General features: G+C 40.9%; 1 protein-coding gene across 2 annotated transcripts in view; it reads left to right on the top strand.

Moving 5' to 3' along the window:
• The window catches only part of NAF1 (nuclear assembly factor 1 ribonucleoprotein), a 76737-nt gene that overhangs the window by 37815 nt on the left and 15101 nt on the right, over window positions 1-23821 (top strand). For both annotated transcript variants that reach the window (XM_038400070.2, XM_038400069.2), the window contains exons 5-6: window positions 8312-8472; window positions 19325-19376. In XM_038400070.2, coding sequence (XP_038255998.1) covers window positions 8312-8472; window positions 19325-19376 — 213 coding nt within the window. The remainder of the gene's footprint in view (window positions 1-8311; window positions 8473-19324; window positions 19377-23821) is intronic.

The following is a 23821-nucleotide window of genomic DNA, read 5'->3' as shown; positions in this document are numbered from 1 at the left end:
GCTGATCAACTCCTCCTCGTTCCCCTCCCTCACAGCACCTCCTGCATGCTGCAGAACAGCTGTTCAGTGGGGTGAAGGAGGCACTGGGAGGGAGGGGAAGGAGCAGGGATAGGGCGTGCTTGGGGGAGGAGGTGGAAAGAGGAGGGGCAGAGGGTGGGAAGAGGTGAGGTGTGGTCTTGGAGAAGGTGTGGAGTTGGGGTGGGGTGGGGGTTTGGAGGGTCTCAAATTTTTAAATCAAAATTGGGGTACTCGGGTTCCTAAAGTTCGAGAACTGTTGCTCTGTAGTCATTTTCACTGTAGTCCATTTCCCCCTCTTGTTTATGTGGGAATTGGACAGCAGTGGGGGAGAAGCACTCTTTTTCCACCAAAAAAGAAAGGGTTTGAAAATTACAAACATTGACTTTCTTTTAATGTGGGGTTGCACCAGTGAAAAACTCTCCCATTTTATTTTAAACTGACTAGATTTCAAGATCTTTGTCCTTTTAAAGAATTACAGGACAAGATAAGAGTTTCTGCTGCCGTTTGATTTCAGGCATGTAAAAATGATCTAACAGTTAGCTCTTTAGCAGTAAATGGGCACTGTGCAGGGAACTAGAAAAAGTTTGGAGAGGATAGGATCTACTCCTAAACTATAGGAAAGGTATGGGGTGTTTTTAGATCTCTGCTGCTGTTTTAACCTTGGGCTAATGTTGTGTTCAGATATAATCAGATATATTCTCTGAGAAAATTGACTAATAAACATTAGCTGCTTATGAAAGTTGATTTACAGGGCTTTCGCTCGGGAAAATTTCAAAGTTTTGATTCAAACAATGAAGGTGGGTGTTGGGGTTTTTTTTTTTTAAATAAACTTTTTTTTATAATGAAAGAGTTAAGTTGCTTCTGGCTCCTGCTATAATTCTGTATAAATTAAGACTGAGTGCACATTTCCTATTTAAAAATAAAATCGTGAAACCTCTTTATCAACACTTAGTATTGATATCTAACTACTAGCAAGCTTGCTGTATAATTTTAGGAATGGGAGTCTTTGTGTAGTCAGGAACTATCTGCAGCTCTCTTCAGAATAGGTATCCCGACATTGATCAACAACTTTTCAGAAGGTAAGTTTCTGGTGATAAGAAAGATAATAGGGTTTTGTTTCTACCAGTCTGTTGAGTCAGCTGCCTGTGGAATAATAGACTCTGACGCATGCAAAGGAGAAAGAGTTTTTCCGCGTTGCCTTAAATAGAAAACAGACCTATACTTGGTGCAGGAGAGGGAGCGGAGGGGTGTTAGGGTACCAATTCCAGGTGCTTGAATCTAAGGGTTTGATTTGGCTTTAGAATTTAGAACTTCCTGACAGCTACTGTAAAATTTATACCAATGATGTAGGGGCTTTGATGGATGTCGCATGATTACCAGAGTTACAGCTTTTCAGAGGGATGGGGAAAAGAGATTGTGTCTAGAGCTGGGTGGGAAAAGGTTTTCCCATGATAGTTCAGAAACTTTTCTACTTTGCAACAGGACAAAATCCAGATGTTTCAAAATGTTTAATAAAAAGTGAGGTCTCTACTCTCCCCACTTCCTCCCCCAGTCCCATGTGAGTGCCATAATCACTATAGGTTTCAGAGTAGCAGCCGTGTTAGTCTGTATTCGCAAAAAGAAAAGGAGTACTTGTGGCACTTAGGAGACTAACAAATTTATTTGAGCATAAGCTTTCGTGAGCTACAGCTCACTTCATTGGATGCATTTGGTGGAAAATAGAGGGGAGATTTACTTACACACACACACACACACACACACACACACACACACACACACACACACACACACACACACAGAGAGAGAGAGAACATGAAACAATGGGTTTTATCATACACACTGTAAGGAGAGTGATCACTTAAGATGAGCCATCACCAGCAACGGGGGGGGAAAGGAGGAAAACCTTTCATGGTGACAAGCAAGGTAGGCCATTTCCAGCAGTTAACAAGAACATCTGAGGAACAGTGGGGGGTGGGGTGGGGGAGAGAAATACCATGGGGAAATAGTTTTACTTTGTGTAATGACTCATCCATTCCCAGTCTCCATTCAAGCCTAAGTTAATTGTATCCAGTTTGCAAATTTGTGACTTTGTCTTCACCCATAACTATTTCACATTTGGGGACAATGTATACCTTCAAATCAGCGGCACTGCGATGGGTACCCGCATGGCCCCACAGTATGCCAACATTTTTATGCCTGACTTAGAACAACGCTTCCTCAGCTCTCGTCCCCTAATGCCCCTACTCTACTTGCACTACATTGATGACACCTTCATCATCTGGACCCATGGAAAAGAAGCCCTTGAGGAATTCCACCATGATTTCAACAATTTCTATCCCACCATCAACCTCAGCCTGGACCAGTCCACACAAGAGATCCACTTCCTGGACACTACGGTGCTAATAAGCGATGGTCACATAAACGCCACCCTATATCGGAAACCTACTGACCGCTATTCCTACCTACATGCCTCTAGCTTTCATCCAGATCATACCACACGATCCATTGTCTACAGCCAAGCTCTACGATGTAACCGCATTTGCTCCAACCACTCAGACAGAGACAAACACCTACAAGATCTCTATCATGCATTCCTACAACTACAATACCCACCTGCTGAAGTGAAGAAACAGATTGACGGAGCCAGAAGAGTACCCAGAAGTCACCTACTACAGGATAGGCCCAACAAAGAAAATAACAGAACGCCACTAACCATCACCTTCAGCCCCCAACTAAAACCTCTCCAACGCATCATCAAGGATCTACAACCCATCCTGAAGGACGACCCATCACTCTCACGGATCTTGGGAGACAGGCCAGTCCTTGCTTACAGACATCCCCCCCAATCTGAAGCAAATACTCACCAGCAACCACACAACAGAACCACTAACCCAGGAACCTATCCTTGCAACAAAGCCCGTTGCCAACTCTGTCCACCTGTCTATTCAGGGGACACCATCGTAGGGCCTAATCCCATCAGCCACACTATCAGAGGCTCGTTCACCTGCGCATCTACCAATGTGATATATGCCATCATGTGCCAGCAATGCCCCTCTGCCATGAACATTGGTCAAACTGGAGAGTCTCTACGTAAAAGAATAAATGGACACAAATCAGACATCAAGAATTATAACATTCAAAACCCAGTCGGAGAACACTTCAATCTCTTTGGTCACTCGATCTACAGACCTAAAAGTGGCAATTCTTCAACAAAAAAACTTCAAAAACAGACTCCAATGAGAGACTGCTGAATTGTAATTTAATTTGCAAACTGGATACAATTAACTTAGGCTTGACTAGAGACTGGGAATGGATGAGTCATTACACAAAGTAAAACTCTTTTTCCCAATGTTATTTCTCCCCCCACCCCCCACTGTTCCTCAGATGTTCTTGTTAACTGCTGGAAATAGCCTACCTTGCTTGTCACCATGAAAGGTTTTCCTCCCTCCCCCCCCCGCTGCTGGTGATGGCTCATCTTAAGTGATCACTCTCTCCTTACAGTGTGTATGATAAAACCCATTGTTTCATGTTCTGTGTATGTGTATAAATCTCCCCTCTATTTTCCACCAAATGCATCCGATGAAGTGAGCTGTAGCTCACAAAAGCTTATGCTCAAATCAGTTTGTTAGGCTGACTATAGTTATTATAGACTATCTGTCTGGCCCAGTGAATATAGAATTATTTATACGAAAATATATATATATATAATATTTATTTATGGGATAAATTGAGGACTTGAATCTGGGCCTCTCAAATCACAGGTGAGAGTCCTAACTACCAGCCTACTGGCTTTTCTGAGGTGGGATTTTCTGTGGTTAAAAAAACAGAAAATCCATCCTAGATCTGGGAAATATTCCCAACAAAAATTTCCTTAACAGGTATGTTTCATTTTCCGATGGGAAAAACTGTGATGATGAAGAAAATTCCTTACCAGCTGGAGTAATAGTGCCTTCTATCTTAGAATGTGTGCTCTGCACTCCCCTTCTCTGGCTAGCATGGAGAGTATAGGGCTCTGTTACCTTCTTTCTCCTCTCCAAACCTTTGCAGAAACTATCACTATCGGGCACTGGTTCTTCAGACTTCTTCTGTTTGGTAAGTCAAAGGATTTCTGTCACGCCTGACCCCTGCTTGGTTCCTTTTAATCTCACTTCCTTACTATGTTTGTTTCTAGACACATGTGGCCAGGTCTTTCTCCACTAAATTTCAGTATGATCCACCTGCTTATCAAGACTTCATTAAGACTTCTGTTTTTCCTCAGAACTCAGTGAAAACTTTGAAGCTATCTAATTGCAGAACGAATTTAAGTGGGTTTTTTAGATTAAATTGTACTTTTCCCTTTATTTTATACATACTTGAAAAGAATTATATCCATTTTGTTTTAAACAGGGAAGGAAATTGTTCTTGAAAAATACTTCCTTAAAAATTGCTACCTTCCAATTGAATAGCAACAATTTGTGGCGGTATCGGTATCAGAAGCCAGAAATGAAAAGCCCAAGAGTCTGTAAAATAAGTTTCCATTCTGCTTTTATACTTTAAGTATTAAAATGTTTCTGCACATTGTGTACTATCTATACAGTGAAGGCTTTCTCTGTATTGAACAAGCAATAAAGGTGTAAAGGAAGGAGATTTTTACAATCTGTTACTTCTCATCAAGATAGTGGTTGCTAACAGTCTTAAAGCTGATTATCTTAATTTAAATGCAGATTTTGAAAAATCAGTTGATCCATTATGAGAAGTGTTTCAGATTACATACAAGCTGTTTGAATTATATCAAAAGAAAATGAATTACTTATCTAAATTATATATTTTAGATAAGTAAAATTATAATTTAGATTAAAAAAGAATATGAGCATGATACTGGGATTATTACAAATCATCTAGTGCTGTAAAGCTTTGTGGTAACTTGCAAATGTGGGCAATTACACAATACATAGTGAACCTATAGGGACACATTTCCTGGTTCAAAGAGTTTCCAGTCTAAGTAAGACAAGTTGCACAAACACAGCCGTACAAGTGAGGGATGCAGTGTGGATGTGAAGAAGGGAGGAAGGGTTGCGTGAAGAGGTGAATCTGAAGTAGGGGTAGAAAGTTCTTGGTAGACAAAGACACAGAGACTATTCCTGGTGTAGGCCCTACCAAATTCACGGTCATGAAAAATGTGTCATGGACTGTGAAATCTGGTCTCTTGTGTACGCAAAAAGAAAAGGAGTACTTGTGGCACCTTAGAGACTAACAAATTTATTTGAGCATAAGCTTTCGTGAGCTACAGCTCACTTCATCGGATGCATTCAGTGGAAAATACAGTGGGGAGATTCTCACACACACACACACACACACACACACACACACACACACACACACACACACACACACACACACACATGAAACAATGGGTTTTATCATCGCTCTCCTTACAGTGTATATGATAAAACCCATTGTTTCATGTTCTCTCTGTGTCTGTGTATAAATCTCCCCACTGTATTTTCCACCGAATGCATCCAATGAAGTGAGCTGTAGCTCATGAAAGCTTATGCTCAGATAAATTTGTTACCTAAGGTGCCACAAGTACTCCTTTTCTTTTTGAGAATATAGACTAACACGGCTGCTACTCTGAAACCTGTCTTTTGTATACGTTTATCCTATACTATAAAAGTACCCTATATTATATGGGTACAAAGTGGTGCCTTCAGAGCTGGGCAGTCAACCAGCAGCCACTGCTCTCTGGCTGTCCAACTCTGAAGGCAGCACAGAAATAAGGGTGACAATACTGTGACCCCCTTACAATAGCCTTGCAACCCCAGTTTGAGAAATGTAGAATCTTAAGGGCTTTACATGTTTATATTTTGCTGTTTTTAAATATGTATTCGTTTTATTACAACACCATGAAATTTAAGATTTAAATATTTGAAACTGTGAAATTCAAGATTTTTAAAGTGCTATGACTAAAATTTACAAAAATGGACCATGAATTTGGTAGGGCCTTGGGTATAGAGGACAGTGTGGTAGGGCAATTTCCTGTCCTATCTTGGAGAGACCTTATAGAATTAAGTTGCATTATCTTTGGGGTCCATTGTATTAAATTAGTGGTCCCCAATGCGGTGCCCGCAGGCGCCAGCTGGGGCCTTTAGGTGCGCCTGCCTACTGAGAGGGGAGCACTTCCTCCAGAAAACATGCCACCTAGGAGTGTGGCTGCCGGACAACCAGCCGCCGAAATGCTGCCGTTTCTTGGTGGCATTTCGGCGGCGATACTTCTTGATCAGCTTCTTGGCAGCATTTTGGTGCCTGGTCATCCGGCGCCTGCCACACTCTTCTGGGAACATGAATATGCTATAGCAGCAAAAAGTTTGGGGACCACTGTATTAAATAAATGGTTTATATCAGTGGTTCTCAGTTAGGGTTCTGGGGCCCACTGGGGTGCCCCAGGCAGGATTCAGGGGGTCCACCAAGCAGGACCAGCATTAGACTTGCTGTGACCCCGAGCAGAAAGCTGAAGCCCCACCGCATGAGGCTGAAGCCTGGGATTCCAAGCCCTGCCACCCAGGGCTGAAGCCAAAGCCTGAGCAACTTAGCTTCACAGGCCCCCCATGGTGTGGGGTCCTGGGCAGTTGCCCTGCTTATTATGCTCGAACGCTAGTCCTGCTTTTTCTATGTAGAAAACAGTTGTTGTGGCACTGGTGAGCCTTGGAGTTTTTATAGCATGTTGGGAAGGCCTCAGAAAGAAAGTTTGAGATCCCCTGGTCTATATATTATTGTGAACTGGGATAGTGTGTAACATTTTGAAGGGGGAGATGTGAGAGCTGGGGGTTCAAAGGACTATAGTGAACAATGTGCTAGATAAGAATGGGCTTTTGGAACAAAAAGTGTTAAGTGGTTTTCCTGGGGAATGTTGGGGGGTAGGGTTGAATGCAAATTCCCCACCTCTGATTATGCAAAAAACTCCATACTTCTGAAGCTATGCCAAGAGGAGTGGGTCATAGTTTGCTGATCACCTGTTATGTGAGATAAGATTTAAGTCAAGAGCAGTATAAAGGAAAGATGGAACTATTTTTGGTGATTATGGTTCTGAATCTAAGATGCTTATGACCTGGTAACCCATGCGGAAACCCAGTTGTGGACTTTGAAAGACTGATACGTACAGAGATTGGAGTTGGGGTGATCTCTAGTAAGATTTTTAGCATGCTTTTATTGTTTTCAGTGTATTCTCTGTAATGCTTTCACCTTAAGAATAAATGTGCTTTCTTAGAAAGCTGTGTTGTCACTTGCAACTGTGGCAATTACACTGTTCCTAATCTCTGGGAGAAAGCGAAGTGCAGATGCTGGCTCTTTGGGCAGTCCAGCTTGCTGGAAATATCCATTGTAGGTAGGGAACTGTGCAGCCTGGGTGGGGGGAAAAAACCCATTCAGGCAGGAATGATAGAGATGTGGTTCTCTGTCCAAGAAAGGTGACGGATGAGGAGCCAGTAATGTAGAGTGATTGCCCTTGGTAGACCATGGAGGGGAAATACAAGTGCCTTGCCCTGAACTTTGACAAGCAACATGACAAAAGAGAGGAGACCAAGAGTTAGAAAGGAAAGCAAAGAGGTTACAAGGCAAAAGGACAGGGAGGAGCAGAGGGAGTCAAAGCAGTAGAAGAGGATAATGAGAGATGGGTGGAGGTAAGACTATGTTTGCAAGGATGAGGAGTTTGCATTTGGTGAGAAACTGCTACTAGTGTGGTGGTGACAAGGTTAGATATGAAAAGAAGAAAATTACTTTTTAGCAGTGATCTTTACAGAAGACAGAAGTCTGTCAATCAACTCCATAAAAAAAAAAATCCGATTACAAAAACTCAACATGCAAAAAATTAATTTGATGCGTCCTATTTTTTTTAAATGCACTAGTTCAGTGGTTCCTAAACTTGTTCCGCCGCTTGTGCAGGGAAAGCCCCTGCCGGGCCGGGCCGGTTTGTTTTCCTGTCGTGTCCGCAGATTCGGCCAATCACAGCTCCCAGTGGCACAGATCGCTGTTCCAGGCCAATGGGAGCTGCTGGAAGCTCCCATTGGCCTAGAGCAGCGAACCGCGGCCACTGGGAGCCGCGATTGGCCGAACCTGCGGACGCGGCAGGTAAACGAACCGGCCCGGCCCGGCAGGGGCTTTCCCTGCACAAGTGGCGGAACAAGTTTGGGAACCACTGCACTAGCTAATGTTGTCTTGATAATAACCAATAATGTTTACATTTAAAATTTCACAGTTGATTTTCTCCTTAGAAGTTGTTTCTTCAGGTAAATTGTAATTCTTTTTTTTCTCCTTTCAGATATATGAGATATTTGGTCCTGTTTTGCATCCCTTCTATGTGTTGCTATTTAACAGTCCTGAGCATATTGAAGCAAAAGGTATTAATATCCAAGATACTGTGTATTTTGCACCATCAGTGGAGGACTTTACCCAGTATATATTCACAGAGAAATTAAAACAGTGAGTCTCTAACTTATTAAAATATTAATCTAATGTATATTTTAATGTAGCTAAACAAAGCACAGTATCTTAAACTGGCCAGAATAGGAACGAAAAAAAAATAGGTAAAGATTTGGTACTACCAACTTTGACAAAGATGATCTAATTTGCTCTGCATGTACTTTTGTGTTTTCTGTAGTTGTTTTTAAAGAAAACTGTTCCAGAAATTCACAGCCATGCTGTAATAACGAAGTTGTACATATTGTAGTGTACATATGTTCCTCTAATAATTATCTTTATAATCTTCAAGCTTCTCCTTCAGGAGAGGGAGAGGAATTATTTAAGCTCAGCACCAATGTGGACACAAGAACAAATGGGTGTAAACTGGACGCCAGGAAGTTTAGACTTGAAATTAGACAAAGGTTTCTAAGCATCAGAGGAGTGAAGTTTTGGAATAGCCTTCCGAGGGAAGCAGTGGGGGCAAAAGATCTATCTGGTTTTAAGATTCTACTTGATAAGTTTATGGAGGAGATGGTATGATGGGACAATGGGATTTTGGTAAGTAATTGATCTTTAAATATTCAGGGTAAATAAGACTAATCCCCTGAGATGGGATATTAGATGGATGGGATCTGAGTTACCCAGGAAAGAATTTTCTGTAGTATCTGGCTGGTGAATCTTGCCCATATTCTCAGGGTTTAGCTGATCGCCATGTTTGGGGTCGGGAAGGAATTTTCCTCCAGGGCAGATTGGAAGAGGCCCTGGATGTTTTTCGCCTTCCTCTGTAGCATGGGGCACGGGTCACTTGAGGGAGACTTCTCTGCTCCTTGAAGTCTTTAAACCACGATTTGATGACTTCAATAGCTCAGACATAGGTGAGGTTTTTTGTAGGAGTGGGTGAGTGAGATTCTGTGGCCTGCGCTGTGCAGGAGGTCGGACTAGATCAAATGTTTCCTTCTGACCTTAGTATCTATGAATCTATAAGTGTTTGAGCAATTACTGAAACTTATTTTTAAAACAATGTAAAATACATAACCAGACTTCCAATCTTCCTATGTCTGAAATAGTTTAATTTTATTGTAATTGTCACAATTTCTGCAAAAAAAAACCCACCTCTTTTCTTTGCAATGTATTGCATTTTTTTTCTTCCACAAATGAAAGCTTTCTTCTGTCCTAAGAGACTCTACCACTATTATAATAATCCCTCTGATGCTGATTTTTTATTCTAAATTTGATATAACATAAAATTCATTGTCTAGCATTCTGACAAAATAGCACTTCTGCAACTGTAGTTAATATTACACAACTCAGATTGCATCTATGTGCTGCAAGTGGAAGGTGGGGTGGTCATATTGAGTAGCAGTACATTGTCTGACCTAGCCCATAGTTACATGCAAGGCTGCCACAAAGCATTTAGGACTGGCTTTGCATTCTTCTCATCCTGCATCAGCAGATTCCTTCAGTGTAGTTGGGTATGCCGAGACTTGTGATTATTACCTGAGAATCAGAGCTCCAAGTACAGCTAGCTTGGGTCTCTTATAAATTGAACTCCTATGCAGCCATCATTGATGATTGACAGCAATTGTAATGCTCCAGGTCCTGCTCCTGACTAGATGATTGTAGGTTCTCGAAAAGGAACAGCTCAAAGATCAGGATCATAAGGGAAGCTATGATCTCTTTTGAAAATGTAGCCTGTGTTCAGTCCATATTGAACAAAGTAAAGTTTCAGTGTTTTATGCATAAACCTCACTTTGTTTTGTTAACCAGTACACCAGAGGAAAGCTGCTAATGTAATGCTTTTAATGAAGAATAATTACCTGCTAAAAAGGAAAATACACTTGTCTGAAACATGAAGTCCAATCTAAAGAGTTTAATTTTAAGGTTTATTAAATAATATTTCTGATAAATTAGCCTTTTGATGGACTTGTAAATCTTAAGAATAAATGCCAAAATTCAAAAATAAAAGAATTATTACCCCTTCTTGCAGAAGGTTATTTAGTATCTCTGTTCATGTGAATTGTATTGTGATATGCTGAGGAAGAAAAGCCTGGCTCAGAAGTAGGATGACAAGTTGGTCATTGTTTCCCTGTCTGGCTTATAGCAAGGTTTGAGTTTTATGGGCAATCAGTATGGTTGCAAAGTGTCATGTAATGACCTACCAGAGCTACAGGTTCCCTTTGATACTTCGCTCTGGTATTTCTGACAGATTTGTTTTCTTACAGAAATTCTGGGGGTGGAGGGTGAAAAAGATGTTTTTGTTCCTCTGACATCAAAGATAAGAGTTACATTCCATCATTAAAGCAACTTGGCAGTCTTCTGCTGCTCAGGAATAATCAACTGTGTGCACACAACAAAAAGCAGGTTTCCCCTCCTAAGTATTTGTGTTTCATCATTGTTGGTTCTGAGTGCTTCACAATTAATAGATTTTTATCCTCCCAATTCCTGTGTGAGGCAGGGAAGTGCTATGTATGGTTTTACAGAGGAGGGGATTGAGACACATGCCCACGCTCATATGGGTACTCTGTTATTGGAGCAGGAATTGAATCAAGATCTCATGAGTCCCAGTGCAATGCTATAACCTGTGGATCATATTGTAGGCACTTGAGGATCAGAGTATGAAGTCTGTGCTGCTATGAGAATATTAACTGCTCTTAATTCTTACTGCATGTTGTAGCTGCTTAATTGCATCTCGGCAGAAATATACTTTGCAATAACTGTCTGTTACCTTCTTCTTCCCTCCATTGTCTTCCTTCTCTGTAGGGGAATGCTTGTTAGGTGGTGAGTCTCTTAAAAGAATTTTTCTTGCTGTAAAGTTTCTTGACTGAGGTAGAAAAGTTACTGTGTCTGACTTCAAACCACTTGGAATTGTAGATTCTTGTTCCCTGGCTTCCTTGTTGGTGGAGCTATAATACCTTAATATAGGTGATGCTACGATGAGGGAAGAACAGTGCAAGTAGAATTGTTAGTAATTTTTCCCTGGCTATCCTTTATGCAGCTGCTATTAGATACTTTTGGGGTAATATACATGTGTACTTCAGTTATTTCTATTTACAAGTTTTATATAACACAATTGTGGTCAGAAAAGCTTATTATATTACTTTTGGACAGGTTGCTACACCAGATTTTTAGTATTATGATGGCTAAAAAAATTTTTCTGAAAACTGTCATTTTCAGTTAAAACCCAGTTTCTGTCTTGAATATAATTGACATTTGAGCTTAATGATTAGCATGGGCTCATTAGTGCTGCCTTTGACAGCCTCAGGAGCCTTTAAGAAAGCTGATAGATGCTTGGATTTGTCTGAATAAGTTTCAAATTAAATCTTCAGAAAGTCTCAGTTTATTTACTTGTTTTCAAGACAAACCCTATAGAAGCATTCACTGATAAGAGCTGTGTAGAACTATCTACTATTGCTTTTTGATGACCTCCCCCATTTACATATGTATTGTTTGTTTAGTTTGCCATAGGACCTCTCTTCTGTTTGTCCTTGGGGACCAAAATTTCACCAGTCTCTTCAGCAATACCCAACAATAACAGTATTTTTCCAAACTTATCTTGTTTTTTATTCCTATAGAATCTGGATGCATTCAGTTAATACACAAGAAAATAAATTTGGGCTCAGCTCTTCCCTTTTTCTGTACAGACCCTTGGGAGGAAACCTCGTAGGGATCCTTCATGTAGCTACCACATATATTATTTCAGGGTTGGGGTAGGAGCTGGAAAAGGGTACAGAGCCTCTGCTTAAATCTGTTGGATTCCCAGTAGGCTGGGCCAGTCAAACAGAGGCACTGGCTCTAGGCCTCCAGTGGGAAATCCCACTCCCTGGCCTCATGGCCTCCTTTAGCTGCACTGCTAGGGACTTCGCCTGGCAACAGCTGCCTCTAGGAACACTGAAGAGGATACAGAGAAGTTGTATTTTCTTTTATCCAACTTTTGTGGAGTTGGTGAAGAATGATGTACATGTCTTCCACCCCTTCCCAGCACAGATCCCAGATATAGGGAGGAGATGGTATCACGGAGGAGCCCGAGTCACCCTTCCTTGTGGGAGATCTGTCCACAGAGGATCTTCCTCCATGTATGCATTGAAGGGGAATATTTATGGTCCATAGAATTTACATAAGTCAATTAAAGTCCATTTCAGAGAACTCAGTTGCCACTGATGCATAAAATAGATTGATATTTTATAATAAAAACTAAAAGTGGGTTTTAATATCTAGAATAAGTAGGTTGCTCAGTCGGAAGTGGTAAGAACTATCAATATTGGTACATATTTTTTGTGTATCTTATCAATCAACTTCAGTACCTTGGTGTTCTTCCTTAATCTGTCCATCAGATATACTTACTGTGAGGATTACAACAGGCTTCACGGCAATCCTAGATTTAATAATTCTCTAGAACACATTTTGTTTGAGTTTTTTGTTCCAGGCTTAATTTTGTGACTCTAGCCCTTAATAATATTAAGTTAGATATATTAACAAAACATAGATTAAAAAGTAGATAAAATAAAATACCCTTCTACTTTCTGACTGTGTTCCAAAATATGACTTTTTATGCTCCTTGTAAGATGACTCTTGTTTTCCTCACTCTCATCTACTTTTCTCCTTAAAAAAAAAAAAAAAAAAAAAAAGTTACCAGATTTTTCGAGTTTTATGTTCTTTGAGTATAGATGCTGTTAGTTTCAGGATAACCGCACCTTTGATACCCTCTGTGATTTGCTCAAGCTATACTTTGTCTCAGGCCTCAAGCAGTAACCTCTCTCTTGGCAGAGGTATGCGCTCCTCTTTCTCTAGACTGGAGTTCAAGGCTTGTAGGCCTCCTGCACTTCAATGTGATTATTCCAGTAGGCCTGACCAGAGTCCAGCACTTGCACTTTGTGTTCTCTAAGGTCTATGAATAGTGTAGGCAAGTAGTTACAAGTAACAAAACAGCTCTTTCAAAGTAGAGTACGTTTATTTTGGGATAAAAGCCTTACAGAGAATATATATATAAACAATAAAATGGTCTAAACACTATATTAAACTTAACAGTGTCTCCCCGTCAGTCCTGTGGAGACTTGGCAGGTTCCAGTCCTTTCAACCCTTTTGCAGGGTTTGGCTCCCACTCGGACAAAAGTCATGTTAATTTGTTGAATCAAAATAAAGGGTCCCCCTCCCTCAGTTGAAGCTGGCTCTTTATACCCCCAAGGGCCTTTATACCCAAGCTTTCTGAAACAATTAGTAACATTAGGTAAAATTAATCATTGTCCCTTCCCTCAAGGGAAGCTGCAGTCACTGGGTATGTGCATAATTAGTTCTGGTATTTTACAGTAATCACCCCCTAGAGATTCCAGATTCCACAGTGAGCCAGGAACACAAGTATATTTAACACTTTCTGGTACAAAGATCTATGAATATTCCATGGCTCCATATCATCTGGTTCATCTCAGGGTAATAGTCTTTGATGTTTTCATGCTGTTAAGGGCTGGCACACACCATACAGATTACATTCGTAATGTTAAATGTAATAGTCTCAAGATATGCCTGTGTGAATCGTATCTCTCACAGATGCTATAAGAAATTGCAAACTTTTCAGCAGGGCAACCTGCTGTTTCCCTGAACCATTGGGTAGTATAGTTTTATGTATTTTAATCTACATATTTGAAAATTGGATAAAAATTCCTCATAATTTGTTCTTGTAGTGCTGCAAACTTATGGAAACCCCTATAGTGGCTCCATAGTTGGAGTTGAGTTTTTTACACTTACACTGAATTCTTCATACATAAAATTCTTTATCCTCTCCAAAATTATAGCACTTAATCTTCGGGTACAGAATACATTTTTTTATAATTGACAAATAAATCCAAGTTAAAGTTTAATTTAAAAATGGGTCCACTAAGGGACTTAGCACCCTGTGTCAGACAACTGTTGTGTCCTGAGAGATCTTAATAATGGAACTGTTTAAACTCTTCAGGCTTCCCATATAGTTATAACTTACAGTTCATTGGCTACCTTTATAGCAGCTTTACAGGAATAAAAGTAATTTTTTCCCTTATTCTTCATAACGAAATGTTTCTCCTTCAGCAGGCCCTGATAAATTGTGTTACAGAAAATTATTAAAAATCACCCTCTTTCAAAAGGATTGCTATCATATAGCTCACAAGAATAATGAAGTTAGAGTTGTCATTAGAAAAAACAGGTTTCAGAGTAGCAGCCGTGTTAGTCTGTATTCGCAAAAAAGAAAAGGAGTACTTGTGGCACCTTAGACTGACAAATTTATTTGAGCATAAGCTTTCGTGAGCTACAGTTCACTTCATCGGATGATGAATAAATTTGTTAGAGACTAACACTGGATAAATTTATCGGATAAATTTGTTAGAGACTAACAAATTTATTTGAGCATAAGCTTTCGTGAGCTACAGCTTATGCTCAAATTTGTTAGTCTCTAAGGTGTCACAAGTACTCCTTTTCTTCATTAGAAAAAAGTCCTATATGAAAGTAACCACTGTCTCCTATTGTTTCCAAAGGGAATGAAGCCTCGATGCTTGAGGAGAGAGACACTCCTGAGACATTCCACCATCCCTCGGGTGTCATGGCTTTTCCATGACGAAAAAATTGAAAGTCAAATGTTTTCAGAAACAAGTATTTTCTAATTTGAGACTACAAACACTATTGTGTATGAATCTTAATTGTATGGTTACTGCATAATTGTAGGATGAGGTTAAGGTGCCTTAATAGTGTTTTTTTCATATCTTACCATGTTTGTTTGAATATTTTTTAAATGAAACATTGAATTTCCTGGGTTTGTAATGCTTGTTGTTGAGACAATTACATCTTTTTTACCCTTTGTTTACCATGTACTTAACCCTAAGGAGTTCTATATTTTATCTAAGAATATAATAAGGTTACACAATTTGGCTTTTTAAAGACGTTGACGTGTGACCACATTTGCTATGAGAAATTATAATGGCAGATGCAATTTCAAATGAGTTCCTAACAAAGCAAGTACTAGCGATTCAATACACAAAGTGCAATTTGGTTAAAATTAGATTTTTAGATGTAGGAATCAAGCTTACCTAGTGTTCTGAATCCGTAATGTGAACTGGTAAAACATTTCAAGTAAAATAATGCATGAAAGTCAGATTCTTGAGCCAGTTTTGTTTTGGTTTTAAATCTTTGAAGTAGTTATTTTCATTATCTGCTCCGTCTCGATAGAAGATTTTATTATTATTATTATTATTATTATTATTATTATCTCTCTCTCTGTGTTAGTTTTGTAGAGTTTAAGGCCAGAGGGAACCATTAGATCCCCTAGTCTGACCTCCTGCATATCACAGGCCATTAAATTTAACCCAGGTACACCTATATCTTTTATATCTGTTTCTTCCTTATCAAGAATTTGAATTCATCCTCTCAGTTAAAACTCAATTTTGAAACTGGCTTTTATTTACTACTTAGATAATAAATAACTTAACATTTACATATTTGTTTAAATTTACAAAGTGCTATAAAATATAACTAGTTTAGTTTATCTTTCACAATATCTCTGTGAAGTAGGTAATTAAGTATTGTTATCCACAGATAGAGAAACTGAGACAGAGTAGTTCAGTGACTTCACCATGCAATACAGTGAGGCAGTGGCAGAGCTGGGTTCAAAATGCTAAAGTATTTGATTAGGTGAAATCTACTGAGTAATATTGCATTAGGAATTTACGGGTCTATCCAGGGGGTGAAAGTAAGTCTAGGGACTTACCGGTACAGGGCTGGGCTGTGGTCGGCTCTGGCCCCTGGAAGGGGAGGGGCCTTGGGCGGAAGGGGCAGGGCTGGGGGAGGTCAGAGCCAGCCCCGGCCCACCGTGTATCAGCAAATGCCTCCTTCCCCCTCCCCAGGGTAACAGCGGCAGCCAGGGGCTCTGGCAGCAGTTTAAAGGGCCCTGGGCGGTAGCGGCGGCCGGAGCCCTGGGTCCTTTAAATCATTCCTGGAGCCCTGGGGAAGCGGCGGCGGGGCTCCGGGGGACGATTTAAAGGGCCCAGGGCTTGGCCGCTGTTACCGCCCCGGGCCCTTTAAATCGCCGTCCCAGCCCCACTGCCACTACTCTGGGGCTCCAGCTGCTGCTGGGAGCCGCAGGCCCTTTAAATTGCACCTGGGGAAGCCGATCCACCCTGGTACGGTGCACCAGCTTACTTTCACCTCTGGGTCTATCTTAATTCTCCTGTGGGAATTTCAGTTTTAAGATTGCTTGAAGCCACTATTGCAGCTTTATCTGTATCCATATGCTGAGATCCCAGGCTAGATTAGGCTATGCTAAATTTGGGGGGAAGCAGAGGCAAGCCAAGACAAAAGGGATAATTTTAAATTTTCAGTTATTTAAAAGGGAAAACCCAAAATTGTAGCAGGAAAATAAATAAATATAGGCTATTACCAGCTACTTACTACTTAACTTACATTTTTTTTATTATTATTGTTATTATTATTATTATTATTATTAACAAAACTAACTTTTTGGTGAGCTTGTACACACTTCCTTACTTTGTACAGTTACACCAAATGCATCATTATTAATAAGAACAAAAGAAATTATTCTCAGCAGTATACTGTGTCACTTCAGAGAGGAAACCACTTTTCCTCTGCTTTGTTGCAAGTCCAGCTCTACTCTTGCTGTCTTATCTTTTGCTTCTCTTCAGCTTGTAGTGCTTGTTAGATTCGTTGTTCCTGTGTCTGTATTTCTTTTCTCTGAGTTTATCCACGGGTTTGGGTTTCTTCACCTAGTGGCCCCTTGCTTCTCCATTATGTGCATTTGAACTGTATACTTCCACCAGATTTTCAGACAAGTCATTCTCTGTTCATTTACTTTAGATCGGTGGTGGGCAGCCTGTGGGCCGCACGCGGCCCGTCAAGGTAATCCGCTGGTGGGCCTCAAGACAGTTCATTTACATTGACTGTCTGCAGGCACGGCCGTCCGCAGCTCCCCGTGGCCGCAGTTCACTGCTCCCAGCCACGGGGAGCTGCAGGAAGTGGCGAGGGCTATTTTTTGGAAAAGAACCTGAAATGCGTATCCCAGGAAATATTCTTAAGAACATTTAGAAGAAGAGAATTCCTACAACTCTTATTTGCACTCAAAATGTATAAATTCGGCAGTATATGCATTTCTATGGTAACAGAATTATCAGTCTTTGAAGAAAAGACCAAGGACTCAGTCAGTAAGAGACAGACAAACAAACAAGTGGCCACTATGGCCATCATTACATATAATAAAATTCACCAGGCTGTACCCTACTTTAACTTCCTCCTCCCACGTACCTTTGCTTTCCACAGAGTGCAGAGACTGCTCATTCTGTTTGCTACCTGTGGGCCAAACACACCAAGAATGGCAGGGAAAGTTGGGAGGAGATGGAACACAATGGTATATTGGAGAGTTCGAAGGGGTGTAGAGTGAGCATGCTCAGTGCAGACTGGAGAATTCTGCCTTTCTGAGATAGCATTCCTCCCATAGCACAGTCTGAGGCAATGTAACTCTGATCCATCTCAATTTGGTGCTGTAACTTAAAAGGATAATAGAACCGCAATACTGCTTTCTAGAAATCTCCACTGTGCTTTGCTCAAGCCATGGCTTACCACTGAAATAGAACATTAGCATAAACAAATTTTCTTAGCAAATATCCTGGTATTGCAGATCAAAGCATTTTTTAAATTATTTGTAAGAAATGTGGAGAGATTTTCATTTTTTTTTAAAAAAAAAAAAGCTTGCATACTTTTTCTCAAATATCATGATTTTAAGTTTGGCATACAGTATTGATGTTTTCACAAATGGATGATAGTACAATTTAACTTGTCATACCTGCTAATTCGCAGAAGACTGACTAGTGGAAATTCAGGGACAATAGTCAAGCTGACCATTTTTGCATTTGCTTTTTACGTTGATATCTTTAGGTTTTTTACAAACTTTTGAGTGAAATTTAACTCAGGACTGGAAATTGTTCATCTTCTGTGTTAAGCAAGAAGTGTTTACCTTTGTTTCCTTAAGCCATCTTTCTACAGAGAAACCTGCTAGAATAGTTGAATGCATTCTCTAGCTGGTGATGGATGTGTGTGTGAGGGGTTTCTGATAACAGAAAGGGGAATGAGATGAAAGTGATAGCAAGAGGTAGTGTGTAATCATTGTGGTTTGGGGAAAAAGGGGAGTGCATACGTAACCCACATACTTTCTGGGTGTGATGTTCTGTCCCATCAAGTGGCACTGAGACCACTGAGAGAGATTGAGTCTGCTCTGCAGCCTTAGCTAACAGCAAGTTGGCTGTAGTGGTAGAGGCTCATGCACTAAGCTCTCAGGTTTGATCCCGCCTGCTGACAACAGGGTCTGTTGGCATTACACAATGGTAAGCTGAAACCTGAAGTGGCAATATGGCGGAGGATGAGTTGGTTGGACACAGGGCCATAAGTAAGAAGAACCTCCTTTTAACATTATCTATTCCTCCAAACTATGCTGTGCCATTATCAAAACAGACACTTAGGAAAGAGAATGGCCATACAACAGGTACCCCAGTTTACTGTAACAATTTGGCTTTAAAAAAAATATTTGAAAAAGTACTCAGCCAAAGCTTAATTTTAACTATATGAAGCCTTCACTCAAAGTAGGAGCATTGTAGAAATGGTGTGTAGTAACTGCATGATCTACCAAGCTGTGAAATGTATTTCTAACTAGTTAGAAATTGTTTTAAAAACAAGCTCAAAATCCACTTACGTTTTATTTAAGGTGGCATAGCTGCCTATCTGTTATCTTAGTGTTGTTTTTTGTAAAGTAATTACTTTGGATAAAGTCACAGAATTAGGAATCTCTTGTTAACCAATTAATTAGATTGCTATTAAAAGCTTCTCAACATTTTTGTGCCCAATCTTTTAGGGAGAAAGGGTCTGATGCATCATGGCAGAATGACCAAGAGCCACCACCTGAGGTAAGTTTTAGTGGATCACCTGGTGTCCACTTTGAATTTTCCTTCAGTGCCTATGGAGAAGATATCTCATCCGGTGTTCATGGGGCTACTTCCCCATGTCTACCAATCCTTGTTGGTGTGCTCCAGCCTGGTAAGACAGCTTGGACCACTCTTGCTTTTTGTCTATAGCCAAGAAAGCAGACAAATTATGTCAGCTATCTTTGGAGGGGTTTTTATATTTCCATACACACCCTGCATCTAATTCATTGATAGTGGCTGCTGCTAGTAGCAGGTTGAAGTCTGAACAGGTACACTTCACCTCAGCTGATAGAGAGGGAAAGAAGATTGATTCTCTAGGAATAAAAATGTTCTCTTCTTGGTATTAGGGTGGCAAATTACCAAGCTGCTGTGGCCTGTTATGAATTCCAAAGATGGCACTGTGTGTGCAGGATTTGCTGGATGACAAAAGGCAACTAGCGAATGCAATCCTAACAGAGATTCAAATTATCCAGCCTAGACCTCCCCCATTGCAACTTGAGACCATTACCTCTTGTTCTGTCATCTGTCACCACTGAGAACAGCCGAGCTCCATCCTCTTTGGAATCCCCCTTCAGGTAGTTAAAGGCTGCTATCAAATTCCCCCTCGCTCTTCTCTTCTGCAGACTAAATAAGCCCAGTTCCCTCAGCCTCTCCTCATAAGTCATGTGCCCCAGCCCCCTAATCATTTTTGTTGCCCTCTGCTTGACTCTCTACAATTTGTCCACATCCTTTCTGTAGTGGGGGGCCCAAAACTGGACGCAATATTCCAGATGTGGCCTCACCAATGCCGAATAGAGGGGAATAATCACTTTCTTCGATCTGCTGGCAATGCTCCTACTAATGCAGCCCAATATGCCATTAGCCTCCTTGGCAAGAAGGGCACACTGTTGACTCATATCCAGCTTCTCGTCCATTTAAACCCCAGGTCCATTTCTGCAGAACTGCTGCTTAGCCAGTCGGTCCCCAGCCTGTAGCGGTGCATGCGATTCTTCCATCCTAAGTGCAGGACTCTGCACTTGTCCTCATTGAACCTTATCAGATTTCTTTTGGCCCAATCCTCCAATTTGTCTACTCTGGACCCTGTCCCTACCCTCCAGCGTATCTGCCTCTCCCCCCAGCTTAGTGTCATCTGCAAACTTGCTGAGGGTGCAATCTATCCCATCATCCAGATTGTTAATGAAGATGAACAAAACTGGCCCCAGGACCGATCCCTATGCACTCTGCTTGACACTGGCTGCCAACTAGACGTCGAGCAGTTGATCACTACCTGTTGATCCCAACGATCTAGCCATCTTTCTATCCACCTTGTATCCATTCATCCAATCCATGCTTTTTTAATTTGCTGGCAAGAATACTGTGGGGTACCGTAGCAAAAGCTTTGCTAAAGTCAAGGTATATCGCATCCACCGCTTTCCCCATACCCACAGAGCCAGTTTGACAATCATTTGACAATCGTTGAAAGTACCTTCATTTGTGGCAGCAGAACACCATTTCCATGACAAGGTGCTGCCATTTGGCCTGCCTCGAGCATCAAGAGTTTTGACTAATTGCCTCTCTGTGGTAGTGGCTCCGTTGAGAATGCAGGGTATTTATGTTTACTCTTATTTGGATGATTGGCTATTGAAGGCTGCCATTTGCAAGGATCTATTAAGCCTCATTGCTTTTACAACCACCCTTTCCTCAGACATGGGACAACTTCTCAATGTCAAAAAATCAAATCCTGTCCAACTCAGAATTTTTATTCTTAGGCTCCATATTGGACTCGGGAGCATGGAAAGCCTTTTTACCATAGGACAGAATTTTTAAAAGATATTGCAATATATTTTAAACATTCAGATATGCAAGTTTGCAGATGACACCAAGATACTAATCTTTTCTTTGGGTTTCATGACAGCTACTACTTACAGGATTCCATTTACATGTCTCAGAATGAGACCAGTGTAGCATTGGATGGCCTTGAGTATGCAAACAAATCTGTACAATCTTCAAATGTTAGTCATCATGCCTTGAGACATTCTGGACGCACATGATGTGGTAGTCAGCAAACATTTGCAGAGGTGTCCAGTTCAGTCTCCTGTTGGTGACAGTAACTTCATGTGTGTCAACAGATGTTGGGAGAGATGAAGGGTGCATCTGAACGAACTTAAAGTTTGAGGTCACTGGTCTTTTCAAGAGAGCGGCTTGCACATTGTGTTGGACTTGAGCCATTTGTTTGTCCCTCATTCCTCCCTCACAAGGCAAGTTTCTGCAAATAGTTCTGCTATGTGTTATGCCAACAAATGTGGGTGCTCACCCTGCTAAGCTATGTGTGGAGGTGATTAGATTATGGGACTGGTGCATTCTTGGTGACATTTATCCAGTGGTCCTACATTTAGCAGGTCAGAACGCAATTGCAGATTGTCTCAATAGGCACAGTCTCAAACATATGAATGGTTGCTGAAGGATCAGTTAATTTCAGAGCATATTTTCCAGTTGGGATCAGCAAGACATAGACCTGTTTGCTATGAGTTTCAACACAAAGTGTTGCCTTTTCTATTCAAGTGCAGACAGGAACAGTCAATCCTTATCGGATGCTTTCATTCTACACTATGGAAAGGGGCCATTTGTATGCTCCCCTCCCCCCGCTTCCTTTGATTCAGAAGGCAGTGAGAAAGATAAGTCAGGGTAGGGTTAAGTTGCTTCTGGTTGCTCCTGTTTGGTGGTATCCACAGTGGCTTATGGATCCCCTTCAGCTGTTCAATGGGGTCTTTGTATGTAGTCTTCTGTCTCAGCAAGGAGGCAGGATTCTTCATCTAGACCAGCAGTGCTTTTGCCTGACGGCCTGGATGGTCAGACTCTGGCTCTTGAACAGACATGTTCCTCATTGGTTCAGGATATACTGCTTAATTCTAGAGAGGTAGACTGTGTTATTTGAAATGGACCAGATTTGTGGCTTGGATGAAGTGAAAGTCTGGTTTTTCTGGTCTCGGCTTCCATACCTTGTGTTTTAGAACATTTAATGCACCTTAAAAACTAAGGGGTTATCTCATTCAGCTGCCAACTGAACTTTCAAATAGATCTCTGCTTATCATTTTTTAGTAGATGGTAGATGGCTGCTTGTGCATAATATAGTTAAGAGGTTTGTGAAGGCGCAATGCATTATGCATTCCCCCTTTGAGAAATCTTGTCCCTCCTTGAGATCTTAATTTGGTTTTAGTTACGCTCGAGAAGCCACCTTTTTGAATTCTTGGATGAGTGTTCCTTATTATTTGTCCGTTAAAATGGAATTCATTATTGTCATAACAGCAGCCAAAAGGGTGAGAGTGAATTGAATGTCTTGATGGCTGATCCACCCTTTATGTCCTTTCATAAACATAAGGTGGTTCTTGGGACCGATCCCAGGTTTTTGCCAAAAGTGGCTTCTGATTTTCATACCAGACAATTAATTTGATGATATTTATTTTCCAAAGCTGCACATTAATAAGGGTGATCTGTTTTACATACTTTGGAAGTAAGAGCTCTTGCATATTTAGGTAGAACTAAAAACTTTTGACAATCATCTAGATTATTCATGTTTTATGTTAAAAATCACATGGGTTATACAGTTATTCCCAGACTATTTCTAGATGGATTAAAATGTATTACTGAATGTTACACATTAGCAGACATTCTTGTTCCTGCAACAGTACAATCTCATTCCACTGAAGCTGCGGCAGCTTCTATTCTTTACCTATAAATGGAGACTGCGAGGTGGCAGGTTGGGGCATGACCGTGACTATGAACCCTACGTTCGAGACCCATGTGTCATGATAAGAGTTAAACATGTGCTTAACTGCTTTCCTGAATTGGGAACTGGCTTACAACATTGGTAATGTGTGATGGATGGCTCTGTCACAGTTGTCAATTAGTGAGGTTGTGCTATATGTTTAATAGGCAGTAGGTTTACAACAAACAAACAAGGAAGTATTTCTTCACATAACACCCAGTCAACCTGTGGAACTCATTGCCAAAGGACATTGTGAAGGCCAAGATTATAACAGGGTTCAAAAAAGAACTAGATAAGTTCATGGAGGATAGGTCCATCAACAGCTATTAGCCAGGATGGGCAGGGATGGGGTCCCTACCCTCTGTTTGCCAGAAGCTGGGAATGGGTGATGGGATGGATGATTGCCTGTTTCTGTTCATTTCCTCTGGGGCTTCTGGCTTTGGCCACTGTCAGAAGATAGGATACTGGGCTAGATGGACCTTTGTTCTGACCCAGGAGGCTGTTCTTATCTAATATGCAGAACTCAAAGAAGAAATGAAGGTTATTTACTTCCCACCTGCCTTCCCCTCTTTCTCAGCCCTTTTGTTCTGTGTCTCTGTATTGGTGGTGGAAGGAACACAGGTGGTAGAGGGCATTGCATCCCCTTGTATAGCCTTGCCCTCAGAACATTTGGAGATATTGA

This window comes from Dermochelys coriacea, chromosome 4 (assembly GCF_009764565.3).
Source record: "Dermochelys coriacea isolate rDerCor1 chromosome 4, rDerCor1.pri.v4, whole genome shotgun sequence".
In the NCBI taxonomy this organism is placed as follows: Eukaryota; Metazoa; Chordata; order Testudines; family Dermochelyidae; genus Dermochelys; species Dermochelys coriacea.
This window is presented reverse-complemented; position numbering and strand designations above follow the sequence as displayed.